We start from the raw sequence: 22,658 nt of genomic DNA on the forward strand, positions 1-22,658 counted from the left end.
CACTCACTGCATGCCTGGCTGGCAGGCATTTGTTTTTTGCATACTCGGCGAGCAAAAAATTAGTGCATACCTGCCAAGCAAAATTCTTTTCTTAAAAAAAAAAATTAAGGCGCAAGTCTATTAGAGTTTGTTCTCTGACAGTTCTAGCGGTTTTTGGCTCTTGTTTCAAGGCACTGGAGAGACTCCCTGGTGGCTGCATTGGACGTTAAATTCAGGCCGGTCCTGGCGAGAATCGAGGCAGCTCTCAGTGCCACCGCAAACGAGCTCTCTTCGTGGAGGATGGTGGAGGACCAGCTCATTATGGCTCAGTATGCTGTCGTAGGAATGACCACATCGTTTGCTGCTTCCCGTCAGCAGATCTTGAAGGAGCTCAAGCCGAGGATTGGTGAGTGCATACAATCGGCAACATTCTAAGCCAGTCTATGGAAGCTCATTTTGTCCACAGTAAATTAAATGGCAACAGTATTGACTGGGATTCCCGTCGCTCCTGGAAAATAAATCCATTTTTCCAGGCTGGGCCGAGGAATTTCCAGCCACTGCTTTTGCCGTGGAAATAACCGCCAAGTAAGACAGTCTCACGCTTGCAGGCGTGGGACGTTTTGTCCCACACTCGCTGCCTGTGGTGCCTCTGTGGTTCAATGCCACGGGTCCCACTCTAGGGTAAAATTCAAAGGGATTGACACGACCTGAACCTCATGTCATCAGAACTTGATGAAAGTTGGCTCAAATGTTACCCCCATAGGGGTAAGTAACCCCACAAGATTTGAACCCTCTCACTCAACTACCATGGGCGCAGTGAGCAATCCAATTTTCGCCTGAAATTCATTTTCACCTTTTTCAGCAAAATGCACATTTTTGGAAAAGCCGTCGCGCTCGCCGCCCCGACGGCCTTTCTTCAGCCTAATCGACGTTCCTAGACTCAAAATTGTCTGGGGAATCCGAATCTGGCGTCGGTTTTCCGATAGCGTTCCGATAAAAATAAAAAAATGGCACTTTTTTACGGAAATTTAGTTATTTTAGGGGTTCACGCGACAGGCCGTATCCACTAGCCCCCAATCGAAACATGCCCGTTTCAACTTTTTTTCAGTTAAGGGACACCATAAGCTTAATTTTAAGATGGGCCCCGATATTGTGTATGGGTCTCGTTTAGGAGCTAGCCCTATGCCCAACTTTTGACTTTTTCCCAAAAACTTGTTTTTCTATGAAACCTTTAAAAAGGCATGGCCTCCTCAAAAAACGTCCTAGGCGGCAAATAAAGTAGTCTAACGGACGCAGAATTTCCCGAGGATCACGATGCTGCACGTGCATTTGAGTTTTGGGGCCTCAAACACAGTCAAAACTCCAAGAAACAACAAATTTATGTTAAATGCCACAAAATGTTGAACGGCAATTACGACCCTTTTCCCGTCGCAAGGCCGCTTTGCCGTTGCCTACTCGGACTCCTTGGAGTTTCCACTTTGAGAATAAGCAGGAAAGGGTCAGCAGCCCACACTGGAAACTGCGGAATTCCCCGTTAGGGCGAGGCACGGCGCCGCCCAGGTGGGCAACCAGTTTGACGCACCCCTCGGCCACAGGCGGTGGAGGCCGCGCGCGCCGCCCGGGTAGTCATAGGCGGTGGGCCTAACGGAAAAAAGCTGTACGTCATGACCAGATATTGAGCTTTTGCACAGTTGTAGTAAGGGAGAGTGGGGTAATTCCGGACACTTCGATTTTCACTGGGTTTGAGTGAAGATAACTCAAAAGCCCGCCTAACAGAGGAAGATAATCAGTTAAAAATGATAATTCCAAATCGCCAAGGTAGGAGGTCAAACCGTTTGGCTGTGGTCGCTTCACGAAATTTGTGTACCATCAAAAATAGGCAAAAGCTGCATCTTTCCCTCGTATTTTCATGTACTTATCGTACCTTACCCTCAAGTTCAGTCCCAGGACCAAAATTTTATCATATAATATGGTCATTGGACTTTACTTTGGCGTTTCGGGAGTGCTCGTATGGCTCGCCGTTTTCTTACAATTGAACATCAAAGGTTTTCACTACCTGTGGGGTAAATCCGGACACGAAGGGTTATTTTCTTCAATTTCCCGCATAATGTTAAGGTAGTGAGTTCAAAATTGTGGACATCCATCTCCACCGTTAAGAAGGATAAAGAAAGAACGAAAAATAGCATTGCAGCTATGTTTAAGAGCTTTACTCACGACAGTGTTGTCAATTTAGGGGTTTTGATAGAAATTATTCCTTATAATATGCTTTGAGTAATAATCAAAAACTTCAGTTCGCAGCAAATGTCCTTGAACGCCTTCTAAAAGCATGCCTCACATCAAAACAAGCAAAAGTAAGCTCGAGTAGTGTCAAATTTTAAGGTCGTCCGGCATTGCCCCAAAGGTCGTCCGGAATTACCCCAGCCTGGGGCAATTCCGGACACGTGCAGGGCTTTTGTTAGGCGTTTATATCTCCCTAACCGTTGCTGAGATTTGGCTTTCATGTATACCATTTTGAAGGTAAAGGTCCATACTTTACTCTCCTGTAATAACATTTGACCCAAGAAGCCGGTTCAAGCTCAAAGACCAAAAAGGAAAAAAGCGTTCGGAATTACCCCACTCTCCCTTATGGACGTATAGTAACAATTTTGGCTGGAGAGCCAATTGATTCGTCCCCTAGGATTCCAGTAATCGGCTATTTTTCAAGGAAATTCTAGGAAATTGCCGTTAGTCCGTTTTTGACGTAGCTACGTTTCCAATGGACCGATTTCAACACTCGAAGAATGCTATCCGACGTAAAATTTAACAAGGAATCCAAAACTGCCTTCAGATTTAGCGTAGATGAAAAATGCTTTTGACTTATAGGCCGACAAAGTTAGAATTTTATTTTCACAACAGCTCGAAGTTTTGTTCATTGGCCCATAACTTTTTTCCTCGCTGGATTTTGGGAAATGACCTTTTCTAACGGCTGTTGCCTCCCTCTTTTCGCAAAAAAATGAGCACAAACCATCTCGGTACCTTGAACGGTGTCTGAGATAGGTGGGTGCGAAGCGCGCGCGGTGGCTCTAGGCGCAAGCGCGGGCCCGCCCGGCCCGGCCCTGTGGCCATTTGTGTACATCGAATATGGATAGCCCCGGATAACCCGCGGCTTACCTCCGGATTACATCGAAACATTTCAAGGATTACCATTAGATTACGCCCGATTACCTCAGAATTTCCCCGGATTACCCCGGATTACTTCGAAATTTCTGGTTATCCGGATAACGGATTACCAATTTGCTGTACACCGGAGAACCGAAGTCGTTTCCCCCTCGGTTTTGGGCCATTTTTAAGCAGCCACTGCGTCTGATCCGAGGCGGGCCTTTGTACCTTCTTAACGGCATTTGGTCTTTGGCCCTTTCTTTAGCATGCCTTAAGGCGGAGTGCGATTATGCGCCTTAGTTTGGGAGCAGTTTGACGCACCCCTCGGCCTCGGCCACAGGCGGTGGAGGTCGCGCGCGCCGCCCGGGTAGGCAACCAGGCATTTGGTCTTTGGACCTTCCTTTAGGATGCCATCGTTACGGAGTGCGATTATTCGCCTAAGTTTGGGTGCAGTATTGTCTCAAAGTTGATCAAAACCGACTTTAATGGTATTTTTGAACGTTTTGATCAACTTTGAGACAAGACTGCTCCCAAACTAAGGCGCATAATCGCACTCCGCCTTAAGGCATGCTAAAGGAAGGTCCAAAGACCAAATGCCGTTAAGAAGGTACAAAGGCCCGCCTCGGATCAGACGCAGTGGCTGCTTAAAAATGGCCCAAAACCGAGGGGGAAACGACTTCGGTTCTCCGGTGTACAGCAAATTGGTAATCCGTTATCCGGATTACCAGAAATTTCGAAGTAATCCGGGGTAATCCGGGGAAATTCTGAGGTAATCGGGCGTAATCTAATGGTAATCCTTGAAATGTTTCGATGTAATCCGGAGGTAAGCCGCGGGTTATCCGGGGCTATCCATATTCGATGTACACAAATGGCCACAGGGCCGGGCCGGGCGGGCCCGCGCTTGCGCCTAGAGCCACCGCGCGCGCTTCGCACCCACCTATCTCAGACACCGTTCAAGGTACCGAGATGGTTTGTGCTCATTTTTTTGCGAAAAGAGGGAGGCAACAGCCGTTAGAAAAGGTCATTTCCCAAAATCCAGCGAGGAAAAAAGTTATGGGCCAATGAACAAAACTTCGAGCTGTTGTGAAAATAAAATTCTAACTTTGTCGGCCTATAAGTCAAAAGCATTTTTCATCTACGCTAAATCTGAAGGCAGTTTTGGATTCCTTGTTAAATTTTACGTCGGATAGCATTCTTCGAGTGTTGAAATCGGTCCATTGGAAACGTAGCTACGTCAAAAACGGACTAACGGCAATTTCCTAGAATTTCCTTGAAAAATAGCCGATTACTGGAATCCTAGGGGACGAATCAATTGGCTCTCCAGCCAAAATTGTTACTATACGTCCATAAGGGAGAGTGGGGTAATTCCGAACGCTTTTTTCCTTTTTGGTCTTTGAGCTTGAACCGGCTTCTTGGGTCAAATGTTATTACAGGAGAGTAAAGTATGGACCTTTACCTTCAAAATGGTATACATGAAAGCCAAATCTCAGCAACGGTTAGGGAGATATAAACGCCTAACAAAAGCCCTGCACGTGTCCGGAATTGCCCCAGGCTGGGGTAATTCCGGACGACCTTTGGGGCAATGCCGGACGACCTTAAAATTTGACACTACTCGAGCTTACTTTTGCTTGTTTTGATGTGAGGCATGCTTTTAGAAGGCGTTCAAGGACATTTGCTGCGAACTGAAGTTTTTGATTATTACTCAAAGCATATTATAAGGAATAATTTCTATCAAAACCCCTAAATTGACAACACTGTCGTGAGTAAAGCTCTTAAACATAGCTGCAATGCTATTTTTCGTTCTTTCTTTATCCTTCTTAACGGTGGAGATGGATGTCCACAATTTTGAACTCACTACCTTAACATTATGCGGGAAATTGAAGAAAATAACCCTTCGTGTCCGGATTTACCCCACAGGTAGTGAAAACCTTTGATGTTCAATTGTAAGAAAACGGCGAGCCATACGAGCACTCCCGAAACGCCAAAGTAAAGTCCAATGACCATATTATATGATAAAATTTTGGTCCTGGGACTGAACTTGAGGGTAAGGTACGATAAGTACATGAAAATACGAGGGAAAGATGCAGCTTTTGCCTATTTTTGATGGTACACAAATTTCGTGAAGCGACCACAGCCAAACGGTTTGACCTCCTACCTTGGCGATTTGGAATTATCATTTTTAACTGATTATCTTCCTCTGTTAGGCGGGCTTTTGAGTTATCTTCACTCAAACCCAGTGAAAATCGAAGTGTCCGGAATTACCCCACTCTCCCTTACTACAACTGTGCAAAAGCTCAATATCTGGTCATGACGTACAGCTTTTTTCCGTTAGGCCCACCGCCTATGACTACCCGGGCGGCGCGCGCGGCCTCCACCGCCTGTGGCCGAGGGGTGCGTCAAACTGGTTGCCCACCTGGGCGGCGCCGTGCCTCGCCCTAACGGGGAATTCCGCAGTTTCCAGTGTGGGCTGCTGACCCTTTCCTGCTTATTCTCAAAGTGGAAACTCCAAGGAGTCCGAGTAGGCAACGGCAAAGCGGCCTTGCGACGGGGAAAAGGGTCGTAATTGCCGTTCAACATTTTGTGGCATTTAACATAAATTTGTTGTTTCTTGGAGTTTTGACTGTGTTTGAGGCCCCAAAACTCAAATGCACGTGCAGCATCGTGATCCTCGGGAAATTCTGCGTCCGTTAGACTACTTTATTTGCCGCCTAGGACGTTTTTTGAGGAGGCCATGCCTTTTTAAAGGTTTCATAGAAAAACAAGTTTTTGGGAAAAAGTCAAAAGTTGGGCATAGGGCTAGCTCCTAAACGAGACCCATACACAATATCGGGGCCCATCTTAAAATTAAGCTTAGGGTGTCCCTTAACTGAAAAAAAGTTGAAACGGGCATGTTTCGATTGGGGGCTAGTGGATACGGCCTGTCGCGTGAACCCCTAAAATAACTAAATTTCCGTAAAAAAGTGCCATTTTTTTATTTTTATCGGAACGCTATCGGAAAACCGACGCCAGATTCGGATTCCCCAGACAATTTTGAGTCTAGGAACGTCGATTAGGCTGAAGAAAGGCCGTCGGGGCGGCGAGCGCGACGGCTTTTCCAAAAATGTCGTGTCAATCCCCTTGAATTTTACCCTCTAGCAAGAGTGAGTCATCGGTGTCTCATAGTTACAGGCGTAATTTTTGCGTGAAAAAATTTTGACTGAAAACACTGCAATTGCAAAGGCGATACTTAAGTATATTTTTTTGGCGGTACAATTAGGTATCGCCAATAAGCGGCCTTACTGAACGGCGATACACAGAAGTATCGCCAAAATTTGGCGATACATTAGGGTATTGCCAAAACCACGGCATTAAACAATGGTCTTGTCCTCTTGATTTGTTCGACATTTATTGCCAAATCGTGGCAATGCTCAAAAGTATCGCTAAATTTTGGCAAAACTTTTGTGTATCGCCGTTTTGAAGGCAATACTTTTCCGTAAGGCCGTTTATGGGCGATACTCAATCCTATCGCCAAAAAAGGTACTATAAGTATTGCCGTTGGATTTACAGTGAAGGGCTGAAACTTTTGCTCCAAGCCTTCTCCGGCGTCTATCGCATTTTGCTTCGTGTGGAAAGTCCTCTTTTTTCGGGTATTTGTGCCTCTCCGACATGGGATGAGACCACTTCTCCCTCCCCCAAAAGAGCGAGAAGTCCTACCTTATGGTTAACGGGTTTCCGTTAATATAGCACAGTTTTTGTGCACGTGGTCTCTTTCAATTTCTTTTATACACACATTTTGCCACACACTCAGGCTCTTACTGAGCTTTACATATTAACGTTTGTGCGCATTAATAGGCGTATTAACATTTTTATTTGTTTAGGAAACATTATTGTCAATTTAGTCTTGAGAAATCTGTTAAGCTACTTAACAAAACTCTTTTAATGCGCTCAAACGTCTATGAATGTTCATAAAATGTCGATTGAAGGATGAGAGTGCACGGTGAATTTGTGTAGATCGTTGTAAATGTTTTTTTCTTGTGTATTGACGAGTTTCTTTTCCACTGACAGTTATTGTTGAAGAAGCTGCTGAGGTGTTCGAAAGTCACGTGTTGGTATCCTTGGCTGGTGACGTGGAACACCTAATCATGATCGGTAAGTCCTTTAGACCAGGCAAAATAGATTCCTGGTTGCAATGCGGGGCTATTCTTATTTTTGCTTCACAAGAATGTTAGAATCTTTTTAGATAGAAACTTTGAACTGTGAGAAAAAGGCACGGTTCTTGCAGAACGGGATTCACCATACTTAGAAGTAAGGTGTAACTAAGTACAAAATTTCATTCAAAAACAATATTTGAGGATTTTTAAAAAATGATCATCGTTTCAAAAATGATTTCGTAAAATTTTGTTATTTCGATTGCTTGATGTTGGATAGGGGGCGTCATACTCAGGCGACCTTCGATTTCAGCATACGGGTGTGACTCAAAATTTTCGTTTTTTAGTGCTGAGTTAAGATTCGTGTCGGGTTTTGCGATCGGACTGCGTCTTGATCACCCTACCCGACGATTTATGTCAAAAAGCGGCGAAAATTCGTTTTTTCCCATTGTTTTGCCCCCTTGAGTTCGGGGTGGCGGTTTCTCGACCAGATTCCTTCACTCACTCTAGACACGACTCTTCCAACCACCAGAGTCCATGTGAGCCACCCCATTTGGAGCCTAGGCCTCAAAACATGCCAAAATTTGGTGAGAAAATGAAAATTTTCACCGTTTTTTTGACATTTTTGAGCCATTTTGAGCCCCACATCGCCCCCTTAGGTGACCTGTATGGACAAAAAGTAGGAAGGGTGTGTAGGAAAGGCAGCGCAGCGCCGGGGCATCGCCCGGGGTGTCGTGGAGGGCGGCTTTGAGTCGGCAAAAACAGGATTTTTTCGAAAAAATGAAAAAAAAAATGGGGGGTCATGGGAGGAGTCAATGCTGCGGGTCTGGCGGAGTGCTCTCAACCAGAGGCTTTGTATTTCGATGGCCGATAAAGCAGCGTTAAACGCAGCTAAACGCTACGCCCGGGTGGGTGGGCGGTCGGGGCTCGACGTGCAGGCACCTCCTCGTGGTGAGCCCTGGGTAGGCCCAGCAAACTTGCTTAACGAGCTAAGACCTGCACATTCGCTGCCGCAGCTACGGCGGCTGCTTCGACCATTTTCTTCAATTTTTCGAAAAAATCCTGTTTTTGCCGACTCAAAGCCGCCCTCCACGACACCCCGGGCGATGCCCCGGCGCTGCGCTGCCTTTCCTACACACCCTTCCTACTTTTTGTCCATACAGGTCACCTAAGGGGGCGATGTGGGGCTCAAAATGGCTCAAAAATGTCAAAAAAACGGTGAAAATTTTCATTTTTTCACCAAATTTTGGCATGTTTTGAGGCCTAGGCTCCAAATGGGGTGGCTCACATGGACTCTGGTGGTTGGAAGAGTCGTGTCTAGAGTGAGTGAAGGCAATCTGGTCGAGAAACCGCCACCCCGAACTCAAGGGGGCAAAACAATGGGAAAAAACGAATTTTCGCCGCTTTTTGACATAAATCGTCGGGTAGGGTGATCAAGACGCAGTCCGATCGCAAAACCCGACACGAATCTGAACTCAGCACTAAAAAACGAAAATTTTGAGTCACACCCGCATGCCGAAATCGAAGGTCGCCTGAGTATGACGCCCCCTAATGTTGGACTTCTACCAGTTCGTTTTTTGACGAAAATTTGATTGGTAGCTGCTCCGCTCCCTGACGTCCGATCGACGCCATGCTGGGCTTAAAATGCTCCTTTTTGTAAGGTCTTGACACATGAAAAGTTTGAACAACGTACAACAACGCGTGTGGGAGCAATCTTTTGAAAGGATATGAAAACTTATAAAGGTTTGTGTAGTTTAAGAAAATTTCTTACATTTACCAAAACATTTCTGACAAGTAATGAAAATATTGGTAACTTTCAGAAACTTTATTAAAATTGAAAAACAGGTTCATCAAATTTGAGATTGTTTGCCAATTGCAATAATTTGTTTCTTAAAATTCAAAATTACTATGACTTTAAATATTTGATTCTCATCCTGCCAGTTAAAATTGTGATAATTAGACGCTTAACAACCAATATACGTAAAGAACAAATTTGGATGATCTTCGTCATGTGAAGTCGTGTTTGGAGGCCCTTGGATGAGCGCTTCAGCTGCCTAGCGGAGTCTCCGCCGAGAGGCTTGGAGTCATCCACATCCTAGAGCCCGCCTCGCAGAGCTCACTCGTGGCGCAGTTGGTAGCGTCGCGGTGCAGTAATCCGGAATTCCGGATTCGAAACTGAGATCCAACCACGCTTCCAAGCGACTTCGGCAGTGAAATCGACTACTGCCACACTGCCAGTAACTCGTAACGAACATAAGGCGTTCAATTTTTCACTAGTCTATATTAAATTCTTCTTAAATGCAAAAACAAATTTTAAGAAACAGATGATAACTTTTCAAATATGGTTCTTACTTTTAAGAGGAAAAAGTTTATTACTTTTACTACCAAAAAGTCTTTGTAAATTGCTTCATAAAAAAGTTTCTTGAAATTAAGATGGATTTTTTGAACAGTGTCGCCCACACTGCAAACCTAACTGTCTACTTAGTACACACTTACAAATGCGTGCTTGCAAGTACACACTTACAAACGCATGCTTGGCCAAGTACACACTTACAAATGCATGCTTGCAAGTAGACACTTACAAACGCATGCTTGACGCCGTATAACTCCATGCGTCAAGCATTCGTTTGTAAGTGTGTACTTGCAAACATGCATTTGTAAGTGTGTACTTGGCCAAGCATGCGTTTGTAAGTGTGTACTTGCAAGCACGCATTTGTAAGTGTGTACTTAGTAGACAGTTAGGTTTGTAGTGCAAGTCAGTTTTCGGCCATTTTTAGTGTAATTGCCTCCTTAAGTGTGATGTTTCCACCTTGAGGTGCAAATTCCACACTTCTTAGTAGGTAAACACTCTGAGAAAAAATGACGGTAAATCCTGGATAATTTTTTTGCCAAACTTTACCGTACTTCAAAAACCAGTATCCACCAACAGTCTACAGTATTTACCGTACTTGTTTTACAAAATATTCCGTAGTTTTTTAACAGTAGTTACCGTTCTTTCGTACAGTCCATGCGGTAGGAAGGACCAGATCTGGTCCCAATTAAGGCCGCTCCCAAGAATTGTCCACATCAGGGTCTTGAAAAAAGGGGGTCGACCGACTGAAATTTCATGATTGATTTTATTGCACCTTTCGATAGGTCTCGTCAAGACCTTTTCAACGAGTGGTCGGAAGGGGGGTCCAGGAGTCCGACTTCAGCAGTTACGTACATCAGGATCTTGAAAAACGAAGGTCAACCAACTGAAAAAATATAGCAGTTTTTGATAGGTATTAAAAGCACGGGATTGCCGGGTAGAAAAGTACGGGATTGCCGGGTTAAAAAGTACGGGATTCCTTGTAAAAAAGAGTACGGTGTTGCCTGTAAAAAAAGTACGGTATTGCCTGTCAAAAAACGACGGTATTGCCTGTTAAAAAAAAGTACGGTGAAGTCTGGAGTAATCAGTACAGGATTTACCGTGATCTTTTCTCGCAGTGAAAGTGCTTCGAACTTTGTTGATCTGGGCATTATGGAGATCGCTCTTTGTCAATAGGACTCCTCACTGTGCACACTCAGCTTTTGCTTCGTAACTACAAAGAATGTGGAAGCATTGTAGAATTGTTTCTCATTATGAAGAAATGTTTCGTATTACGGAGGATTTCGACTCGACCAAGCAATTCTTCGCAGAATTTTAATGCCTTCGTTCTCTTTGTATTACGAAGCGATGCTTTGCTGACTTGTAACCATGCACAGGACATTTCTCTCGAAAGGGAAGGGGAAGGGGGCATTGCATCGGGCGAATGTGGTGGAAAGAGACGAAGAAAACTATGGCATCGTAAATTCTACGAAGAATAGCTAATGGCTTCGTTCGTGTTACGGAGCAAAATCTTGTGTATGCTATGAAGCATTTCTGCACAACAGGAAGCAATTCTACAATGCCTTCATTTTTTTCATAGTTACGAATCAAAAGCTTTGTAGACTTTTTGGTTCGATGGGTCCTATGAACAAAGACCTATGTCCTTTGGGCCGCTCGAACAAAGACCGATTTACATTTCCTAACCTCTCAACGCGTTCATTTTGAAGTCCCAGAACAATCCCCACGTTTTGATTCCACACAAGTGAGTCGTTGACAATCATTCTCTAATATGTTTGAATCCAAACCTGCAAACTATTGATTGAGTTGGATGTCTGTTGCGAGAACCACAACATAAAGAAGCGGCCAATGCAGAAACGGCCGAAATGGAGATCGGTCTTTGTTCGAGGGACCCAAAAGACACCGGTCTTTGTTCATAGGACTCATCGGATTGAACACAACACGAAAAGTGCACTTAAGTTTTTTGTGCACTCAGGTGACCATCAGCAACTCCGGCCCAACCCCGCGGTGCACGAGCTGGGGGTCAAGTACCACCTCGACGTCTCCCTGTTCGAGCGCCTCATCAACAACGGCATGCACTACGTGACCCTCTCCACCCAGCACCGCATGCGGCCGGAGTTGGCCAAGCTTATTTCGCCGGCCATCTACCCCGACCTCAAGAACCACCCCTCCGTCGCAGAGTTCCCCGCCGTGCGAGGCGTCGCCAAGAACGTCTTCTTCGTCGACCACACACACCCTGAAGAAGTGGTTCGTACCGTACTTTGGGGTGGAGCAACTTTGTTGTAAAATGAAATTAGTGGCTTTATGACATTTTTTGAATACTTGTGTCAGATGGCTCAATTTGGGGGTAGAAGTTCCTTTCTATTACATAAACTCATACTGTAAGACTAAGGCCTTCGGATACCACATGCAAATCAAGTGGTGAGCCGGATGACCAAATATTAGCATTTAAAAAAAAAATCTGACCAAAAAAAGTGACACTGCAATGTCGGACCTAAAAGGGGTGATTAGTTTTTAGTCTGACTCAGTTTTAGCGAAACACTGAGATTCCAAACGCTATGAGTATAGCACGTATGGTGCAATGCAGCTGAGATATCGCACCATACGTGCAATGCCATAGCCATATTGCACCCTACGTGCAATGCATCCCGAAAAGGCCCTATGCTAATGCATGGGAATGAGGAGGCATTGCACTTCATGTGCAATGCCTTTGCATTGCACAAATTGACGCTATACTCATAGCGTTTGGAATCTCAGTGAACATGCGCTGTAATATGCTTTGACCAATGAGGCTGACAATAGAATGCTGGTGACAATAGACCATTCTAGTCGTGGCCTAGTATGGAACAAGAAGAATCACATACATAAGACAGCTTTTTAGCACTTTTACTTTAAATATTTAAGACCCTTTGCTTGGTAGAAGTTAATGAGAATACTTTATTGTAAATACAACATATCTTCAGTGAATATATGCACTCTAAATGCCCTAAATGAGTCTTTTGTGATTCTTCTTGTTCTTCACTTGGCCACGACTAGAATGGTCTATTAATTTTGTTTTAGCACCTCATTGATGATGTGGATCAGAGGATTTGATCCACAGGATCAGAGGATTGCAGGGCCACAAGCCACAAGAATCAGCCAAGAGGACAAGCTATGATGAGTAAAAATTGTTCTGGTGGGTTTTGTTTCAGGTTAAAGACGCCCAAAGTTTCCAGAACAGTCACGAAGCCAACTTCCTCTCATCCCTTGTGCAGTACCTACTTCATCAGGGATACAGCCCAGCGCAGATCACAGTGCTCAGTGCATACAAAGGCCAACAGTATTTCTTTTCTAGGGTATGAAGAAAGGGGGATTAATCTGTGGCGAAGTTGTATCGGTCACCCTTAAATTTTCTATTTTTTTCCAGCTCAAAAAGCACCACTCCCACTTGCAGGACGTCAGGATGACTGTGGTAGACAACTTCCAGGGCGAAGAATCGGACATCATCCTGTTGTCGCTGGTGCGCAGCAATGCAGAGAACGCCGTGGGCTTTCTGAAGACGGAGAACCGAGTGTGCGTCGCCCTCTCGAGAGCGAAACATGGTGAGAATGCCTCAGCGAGGAACCCAACCGGGAGAGAGGGGGGACCTTTCTAAAATCATGACTTTTTTCTAAGAGGCACTCGTTGAGACCGGCAAATATGTCAAATGAAACTTTACGGTCATGCAATAGTAACATTCGAACGTGAGTCCACCAAGATCAATTCATCCTTGAAACGAGAGAAGAGTAATTGCTTTGGACTTTAAAAACAGCTAATACTGCCACGAAAGTATAATTTCTTTTATCAGAACGTTAATGTTTTTCGAAAGAGGTTCATGGCGTCAAGGTAACTTAAGGGCGTTCGAGGGCGTTGCCATCGCGCATTCAACGACACCCTCAACCCCGTGAAAATTTGTTGTCACTTTTTGACAAAATCGTGGACGATATTTTCAACACTTCCAAATGATGTGAATCTCATCACAATTTTATCATAGCACATTTTTATCATAGCTCCTATATTTACACTGCTAATCCAAGTGTGGACCAAGTCCACGCTAGGTAGCGTGGACCACGGTGGTCCACGCTAGGAAACGTGGACCACTGATGGTCCACACTTGGAAATGTGATTGGCCTATGAGAAGTTCAACGCCGTGAAGCGTGGACCACAGTTCGGTCCACGTTTCCTAGCGTGGACCATTCGTGGTTCACATTTCCTAGCGTGGACCACCGTGGTCCACGCTACCTAGCGTGGACTTGGTCCGCACTTGGATTAGCAGTGTATTGCATGGGCGTGTCAACAATGTCATCAATTGTTTTGATGATATTGTGGAAAGGGGAAATCCCTGTGAAGTTCAGTGTACAAACCAAGTGAATTTCAGTTGAATTTCGCAAAGGAAAACTTACTGAATTTTGAAACGAATTTCCATGAAATGTGGTGAATTTCAGTAAGTTTTAACTTTTTGGTGAATTTCGATGTGCAAATTTGGCTGGAAATATTTTTCCTCGCATTGTTGTAAGGAAAATAAGTCTTAAAATTATCAAAAGACGACTGAAATTTTAACAGTGTAGACCGTAATTGTAAACTTGTACTGCGTGTCTGCTCCTGATGTTGGTGGCAGGGCTATACATCGTCGGGAACATGTCCAACCTGACGGCGGCCGACACGGTGTGGCGTCGCGTGGAGGAGGAGCTTCGGGGCCAGGGCGCCATCGGGCCGGCCCTGCAGTTGCACTGCGACCGCCACGACGTCGCCACCCCCGTGAGCACGGCCGGGGACTTCTCCTTCTGCCCGCAGGGAGGCTGCTCGGAGCTCTGCCAGTCCCTAATGCCGTGCGGCCACCACTGCAAGCAGGTCTGCCACACCCAGGACCTGGCGCACCGAACCGTAATGTAAGATTCTCCGTTTTTAACGAAAGAAAAAAACATGCACTCAAAAACCTTGCGAAGTATTCCCCGGCATTGAACGCCGGCAGTAAAAGTTATTGACTAAAACGTCATTTATACCAATAAATTCGTGAACAGGCCAATAGATCGAAACATCAAATCGTCACAGACGGAATAATCGGTAACATTTACTGCTCTCATAACGTATCACAAGAAAATTTTCGCGAAAGGTTACGGGCTGTTGCAAGTACTTTCAAACAAATTCATGAACCTACAAAATAACTTATCCTCTACACAAGTTTTTTAATACGAGTTATAACTTTTACGCTTGCGATAACGTTCTGATACCCTTTCGAGGTGAGTTACGAATCCCCCTGCTTAGAATCTGCCTGTCTCGAGGTTTACAGACCTGAGCACATTGGTAAAACTAAAGCGTAGTATTACCCTCTGTTTTCAAGCGTAATCAGGTTACGAATGAAATCAGGCGTAATAGGCTCATCCACCAAGATGCTCCCTATCTAAATGCACAGGGGAATTTCCTGAGTATGCTTCATTTCAAGTGTAATGTCTTCAAGCGAAACTTTATGCTTGAATCAAGCATAGAGTTTTGCTTTGGTTTTAACGGTGCAGGCCCAACCAACGTCCTGCCCCGCTAACTGTCCCCAGGTGCAAGGAAAGGTGCGTGCGGCCTGCCTGCGCCCTGCAGCACCCCTGCCCGGAGCGCTGCTCCGTGCAGCCGTGCCCGCCCTGCCTGGTGCCCAAGGAGGAGAAGCTCCCCTGCAACCACTCGGCGCGAATGCCGTGCCATGTTGACCCCGCAACGCACAAGTGCAAGGTGAGTGTGTTCAATCTGCTTGGACACACTGAGAACGAAAAAGGCTTGGTCAGTACGCAATTTTGGGCGAGATATACTTTCTCACCCAAATTTGGGTAAATAAGGTTTCCTCGCCAAATTTTGTCTGATAAAGGGCGATTGGCTGCCTATATGGCCGGACAGTTTTCTCACCCAAATTTGGGCGATGAGACCTTCATTTCACTCCAAATGCACTGTAAAAATGAATGTCCGGAAAAAACGACGGATCCTTCGGCAAAAAAATTGCCAACGGTTCCTTCGTTAATTTACGAAAGTCTTCGTATATTTACCAAAACCTTCGTTAATTTTTTGAACGATCTCTGTCGATTTTACAATCACATTGGAAATTTACGAAGCACCTTCGTAAATCGACGAAGATCCTTCGTAAATTTACAGGGAACCTTCGTTAATAAACAAAGAACCTTCGTTAATATACAGAGATTCTTCGTAATCATACGTCTGGAATTAACGACGGATCCTTCGGCAAAAAAATTGCCAACAGATCCTTCGTTTATTTACGAAGGTCCGCCGTAGATTTACGAAGACCCGTAGTAGATTAACGAAGCCCGTCGTAAATTTACGAAGGGCTTCGTAAATTTTCAACAGACTTTGTACATTTTCGATTTTTCTTCGAATTTACAAAGAACCTTCGTAAATTAACGACGAACTTCCGTTGATTTAAAAAACTTCCTGTTGGAAAGAGACATTTACAGTGCACTTTTGGACATTCCCAAAAACCTTTGTGAAATAATCCGTCGTAAAATCACAACATAATTTTTACAGTGTGTCTAACTAAGAAATTTCCCATAATACGAGGGAAATGGCGCAAGCATAATACGAAGGTGGTTTTTCTTCGTATTGCGAAGGTTCTTCTTTGTATATTACAATTTAAATGCTAAACATATTCGTATTACGAAGGAAAATTGCTTCGTATTATGCTTACGCCGAATCCACTGTAACATACGAACAACATAAGTCAAATTTCATTGTAAGACATTTAGAGTGTACCCAATTTTGGGTGAGCAAGTATACCTCGCCCAAAATTTTAGTCTTTATTATGATTCCTTTGTTCTCACAGTAAAAACTCTACGAAGAATCGCTTCGCAATGCGAAGAAAATGAAGGCATTGTAAAAGCTACGAAGAAATGCTTCGTATTATGAAGCAAATTCCTTTGTAATACGAAGCATTTCTTCATAATACAAAGCAATTCTGCAATGCCTTCATTTTCTTTGTAGTTATGAAGCAAATGCTTCGTAGGCTTTTAAGAGTGCTCAGTGCACTAAATGCCGTGGGTCAACTTTTGTCCTACGATCTATGCAATTTCGTTTCCGTCCGAGCCGTAACCCCTGGATGACAAATTCTGTAAATAAAGGTTTGACATTTTAGACAACAGTCTGCATAATTCGGACTCAATTTCGTGAGTCATTCTCAGCGATTCCGGAACGAATAATACTGGATTTAGGGATGTTCCTTATTTTAAGATCCATCACGATGTATTCTGATCTGATAACTCTGCAGGGCGCATCCGAGTCTTTTGTCTTACTACATTCTAAGCGCATACACACTAAATTACTTACTATGTAGGTTTTCCTGCGCGCTAATGCACGAAATGAAACATTCACTTTGCAACGCACGAAATTGTACGTGGCAATGCACGATTTTTTTAAATTTCGTCACTGCTATTGCAAAGGCGATACTAAAGTACATTTTTTGGCGGTACAAGTAGGTTTCGGCAATAAACGGCCTTACGGAAAAGTATTGCCTTCAGAACGGCGATACACAGAAGTATCGCCAAAATTTGGCGATACTTTAGGGGATTGCCAAAACCACGGCAATTAACAAAGGTCTTGTCCCCTTGATTTGTTCGACATTTATTGCCAAATCGTGGCAATACTCCACACGGTGAAACCGATGTCTGGAAGTTTCCAGATATTTTTTCCCATTTCCAGACATTGTCTGGAAATGTCTACTTTTTCCAGATAATATCTGGAAATGGTCAAATCCCAGATATATATCTGAAAAAAAAAACGGCATTTCCAGATAATATCTGGAAATAAAATTTTCCAGATAATATCTGGAAATTTCCCAGATAATGTCTGGAAACAAAGGCCTTGACGCCGAGGTCCACGGATTTGCGACCTGGGGGTCCCCGATGGTGTCCTCGAGGTCCCCAGGACACGGGGAGTCCAACGCCGAGGTCGCCGACGCTCTAGGACAAGCGGTTCCGGAGATACGAGGACGTACCACAAGGAGTCCGTCAAAGCAACTTTTTAGTTGGAGGCAAAAATCATCATCGGCCTCTGGCTGCGTTCCACTTGGGTGTCCGGGACTTTTGACTTCAGCATCGTGTTAAGGTAGTGCTAGACTACCAGGAACCCGTGAGGGGTCGCCGTCGGACCACCGGTGCGCCCAGGATGCCGACGAACGTGAGGCACGCCGGAGCGCCGTGGCGTGCCGGGTCCCTGAATGATCGTCGCCGCCGCCGCGGCCCGGGTGGCCCGGGAGCACCCCAACGCAGAGCTCAAGTCAAAAGTCCCGGACACCCAAGTGGAACGCAGCCAGAGGCCGAAGCGGCCGTTTGAGCAGACCAACGGCCGACTTAGCACGTGGTGGCGTCGACGGACACGTCGGCGGCGTCGCTGCCAACGGCGTCGGCCCGCGTCGTTCAAGCTCGCGGTTGCGACAGAGGACCCGGCAGCAGCGGCCGCGGCGGCGGCGACGATCGTTCAGGCACCCGGCACGCCACGGCGCTCCGGCGTGCCTCACGTTCGTCGGCATCCTGGGCGCACCGGTGATCCGACGGCGACCCCTGACGGGTTTCTGGTAGTCTAGCACTACCTTAACACGATGCTGAAGTCAAAAGTCCCGGACACCCAAGTGGAACGCAGCCAGAGGCCGATGATGATTTTGGCCTCCAACTAAAAAGTTGCTTTGACGGACTCCTTGTGGTACGTCCTCGTATCTCCGGAACCGCTTGTCCTAGAGCGTCGGCGACCTCGGCGTTGGACTCCCCGTGTCCTGGGGACCTCGAGGACACCATCGGGGACCCCCAGGTCGCAAATCCGTGGACCTCGGCGTCAAGGCCTTTGTTTCCAGACATTATCTGGGAAATTTCCAGATATTATCTGGAAAATTTTATTTCCAGATATTATCTGGAAATGCCGTTTTTTTTTTCAGATATATATCTGGGATTTGACCATTTCCAGATATTATCTGGAAAAAGTAGACATTTCCAGACAATATCTGGAAAAAACGGCCATTTCCAGACAATGTCTGGAAATGGGAAAAAATATCTGGAAATTTCCAGACATCGGTTTCACCGTGCAAATTATCGCCAAATTTTGGCAATACTTTTGTGTATCGCTGTTTTGAAGGCAATACTTTTCCGTAAGGCCGTTTATTGTATCGCCAAAGAAGGTACACTATTCGAAAATTTTTGGTAAATTTACAAAGATTTCACTGGAAATTTTTATAAACGAGAGCTTTGTAAAACGTAGTTGATGAAATATGCCGTAAAGTTCGAAAACTCATCGTAAACATCAATTTACAATATACTTTGTAAATCTACAAAACATTCCGTTATATTTGTGATATTTGTAAGTAACATGCACCCTAGCATGCAGCAAATAGTGTAGGGAAAAAATGTTCGTCGGAGACTCTAAACCAAGACTTTCTGGTCCGCCGGCAGCCTAACTGCCACAGCTCTGCAAGGGCATTTGAAGCTCGATGACCAGCTGGCTTTGGCAATCTCTACGGCGTATTTTGTCAATTTCACAACTGTTTCATTTGTCTACAAAAGGTTTGCTAAAAATATCACAAATATCGTTTTGTGGCCAATACAAGATTTATAATGTCAAAGTACGGAATAATCTCTAAATTTCAAGATACCTTTTTTAAAGAATATTTTAGGAAATGTTTCGTGCTGAAATATTTCGTAAATTAGCAAAAATTTCTAGCAGTGTACTAAAAGTATTGCCGTTGGATTTACAGTGCGTGCGTTGCTTGTGGAGAAAAACCTACTCAGTAATGATGGCACGATAGCAAGCGGAGTTCCGCTGTTACGTTTTTTAGTGAGATATTGTTTCCATTTTCCAATTATATAAAGAATGTCCTACTGCTTCGCAGGTCCTTTTGCCATCCACTTTGCTCCCTTGTGGTCACCATATTGACGTTCGCTGCCATCAACTCGCCCACCTAGCCGAGGTGCCATGCGCAAGCGAGTGCGCCGTCAGGATGCCGTGTGGACACGCCTGCCGAAGAAAATGCCACGCGTTCAAGGACCCCAACCATGAAAATGTAAGCACTTACCACTCACTGTCAGAAATTTCCGAGAAAAAATGGAAAAATCATGGAGTTTTTCCGAATCTTCTGCATGGAGCTCTCTATAAAGGCAAACTCTGGGCTTTCTCCGAAAAGTTTCGGAATTTTTAGCAAAAATGCATGCTTTACTGTCAGGAAACCACGAAAGAAAAAAAAAATTGCAACCAATTAAAAAAATGGGGGAAAAGTGAACCCCTATTTGTTCAGATCAGTTTCCTTAATACTAAGGGAAAGTATTGAACGTGATTATAGAGTTTTTCTCCATACAATTTCGGAGCTAATTTCTAACTCTGCAGTGGTCATGGATCACCACCCTCCCTTAATTCTCCACATTTAAGAAGTGCAGCGTTTGCAGTTTCCACATTTCTTCAAGTGTGGAAGCCCCGCACAGAGCTCTTACCTCTTGCCTCTTCGCATGGAGGAAACGTGGAATAGTTAACAGTGTGCAGACTGCAGAGTCTGCATTTCCACACCGCACCTCCGCATTTTTAGTGTAGGATTCTCCACACATTTGGGTGCAGGGTGTTGGGTCTTTTATCAAACATGGTTTGGTTTGCAGGTGAAGTGCAGGCAGACCTGTGAGGAGAAGCGACATGGTTGCACCTCCAGCCCCCCACACCTTTGCAGCAAATTCTGCTTCGAGGAGTGTGAAGACTGCACTGTCCAGGTGGACAAGACCCTGTCCTGCGGACACCTCCACAAGGCCAAGTGCAACGTGGATGCAGCGACGTTGAAGTGCATGCGCGACTGCGAAAAGACTCCGGCGTGCGGACACAAGTGCAGCAAGAAGTGTCACGAGCCGTGCGACCCGTGCGAAGAAAAGGCAAGTTTTGGCAGCTCGGGAGTCGGTAGTTGAACGGCCACTCCAAAAGTTGACAAGCCTTTTCAAATGCCAAAAGTTTGCAACCCTGGTCCTCAAACTCCACAGCTTGCCAAAATTTGCCATGCAGGGGGCCTGAGCCCACAACGTTGGCAAGCAACGGAAACTTCAGGTCTAGGCTTGCCAATTGGCATTCCAAAGGGCTTGCCAATCAGGTGGCACGCAAACTTGCCACCGGACTTAAAGTGTTCCTGTGCACTGGCGGAAAAAAGTACTCTACTAACTGAAGTGTGTACTCAGTATGCGCCTACACTCCTACAGATGCGTACTTAGCTGAGTACACATCTGCAGATGCATACTTGTATGAGTTGGGTACGCATCTGTAGGTGTGTACTCAGCCAAGTATGCATCTGTAGATGTGTACTCAGCTGAGTATACAACTGTGGATGTATACTTCAGTTTGTAGAGTACGAAACAACTCTGGTCAATAATTTGCCTGGACCGTCCGTGCCTGCCATACTTCGGAACTTCTATGTACTTTTTTCCTGTACCGTCAACGGGGGTACCGTCAACGGGGGTAACTTAAGACACTTTTTCACGTTTTTTGAACGCCAGAGGCAAGATTCTCAACCCAGACCAATGGATCCCAACTATGTTAAAGTTTGACCCTTTCCCCTTGATTTCATGCTTGTCTGGTTCACTTGCCTCGATTATACACTGTAAAAATGAATGTCCGAAAAAAACGACGGATCCTTCGGCAAAAAAATTGCCAACGGTTCCTTCGTTAATTTACGAAAGTCTTCGTATATTTACCAAAACCTTCGTTAATTTTTTGAACGATCTCTGTCGATTTTACAATCACATTGGAAATTTACGAAGCACCTTCGTAAATCGACGAAGATCCTTCGTAAATTTACAGGGAACCTTCGTTAATAAACAAAGAACCTTCGTTAATATACAGAGATTCTTCGTAATCATACGTCTGGCATTATCGACGGATCCTTCGGCAAAAAAATTGCCAACAGATCCTTCGTTTATTTACGAAGGTCCGCCGTAGATTTACGAAGACCCGTAGTAGATTAACGAAGCCCGTCGTAAATTTACGAAGGGCTTCGTAAATTTACAACCGACTTTGTACATTTTCGATTTTTCTTCGTAAATTTACAAAGAACCTTCGTAAATTAACGACGAACTTCCGTTGATTTAAAAAACTTCCTGTTGGAAAGAGACATTTACAGTGCACTTTTGGACATTTCCAAAAACCTTTGCGAAATAATCCGTCGTAAAATCACAACATAATTTTTACAGTGTATCGTTTCCCAGTGGTCTCGAAAGAGTGTCCCAAGTTACCCCATGACCGGGGGTAACTTGGGACAGTAGGCAATTAGCTACATTCCCATGCCTCTATTGATGTTAATGGATGTAATAAATTTAAGTCACATCATGAAGGCCAAGAATTCAGGCCTAGGAACATTGTAGAAACCCATATTGGACTATACTAGGGGTCTACGTGGAACTCTCTTTTTTATGGTATTATCCAAGCATTTTCTGAAAATTTCAAAATATGGATTACCAGAAGACAAAAATGCAGAGCAAGGCATCTCTTTCCATCATCAGCGTAAAATCCGAAGTTTAAGTTTTATCAGGGACCCGGGGCAGTCAACTCCTAGAAAGGGTAGGATGCTGGAAAACCCTAAAGGGAAAAAACGTCCCCCAAACTACCCCGTAGAAATTCGATTTTTTATCAATGAAGTCTGGACCGAAGATGGGAAAACTATAATCAACGCCCTTTTGCGAACGTTATTGTCTGCGTATGATCTAACAATCCAAAGAGACAATCGGCCTAATCTGCATTTCACTCCTTGCACTAGGGTCAACTTGTCAATGATTGACATTTTTGTCAAAAACCCTATTATGTATTCCTTTTCTCAAATACTAATTGTGGTTATGCACCTCTTCCCCTTTTCGCGCGTGCCCTGGGCCTCTGAAAAAAAACCCTGTCGCGGGTTTGACGCTAGGAACCCTCGTCGCTGAATGGCAGCACCAACAAGCTGTACAGGGTAGACTGTCCCAAATTACCCCTTTTCCCAAGTTCCCCTGACGGGGAATAATAGGGTTTTGACAAAAGTCAACTTACAGTTGCCCCGTGCAAGGAGGGGTGCGATTACCGGC

At 44.8% G+C, this 22,658-nt stretch overlaps 1 protein-coding gene across 1 annotated transcript in view; it reads left to right on the plus strand.

The window, feature by feature from the left end:
• The window catches only part of LOC117642109 (NFX1-type zinc finger-containing protein 1-like), a 128,879-nt gene that overhangs the window by 38,095 nt on the left and 68,126 nt on the right, over positions 1-22,658 (plus strand). The window contains exons 5-13 of the mRNA XM_034379950.1: positions 171-385; positions 7,162-7,245; positions 11,567-11,838; positions 12,783-12,926; positions 12,998-13,172; positions 14,228-14,498; positions 15,159-15,327; positions 19,472-19,642; positions 20,226-20,489. Of these exons, the coding sequence (XP_034235841.1) occupies positions 171-385; positions 7,162-7,245; positions 11,567-11,838; positions 12,783-12,926; positions 12,998-13,172; positions 14,228-14,498; positions 15,159-15,327; positions 19,472-19,642; positions 20,226-20,489 (1,765 nt within the window). The remainder of the gene's footprint in view (positions 1-170; positions 386-7,161; positions 7,246-11,566; positions 11,839-12,782; positions 12,927-12,997; positions 13,173-14,227; positions 14,499-15,158; positions 15,328-19,471; positions 19,643-20,225; positions 20,490-22,658) is intronic.

Source organism: Thrips palmi, unplaced genomic scaffold, assembly GCF_012932325.1.
Source record: "Thrips palmi isolate BJ-2018 unplaced genomic scaffold, TpBJ-2018v1 HiC_scaffold_16, whole genome shotgun sequence".
Classification (NCBI taxonomy): Eukaryota; Metazoa; Arthropoda; class Insecta; order Thysanoptera; family Thripidae; genus Thrips; species Thrips palmi.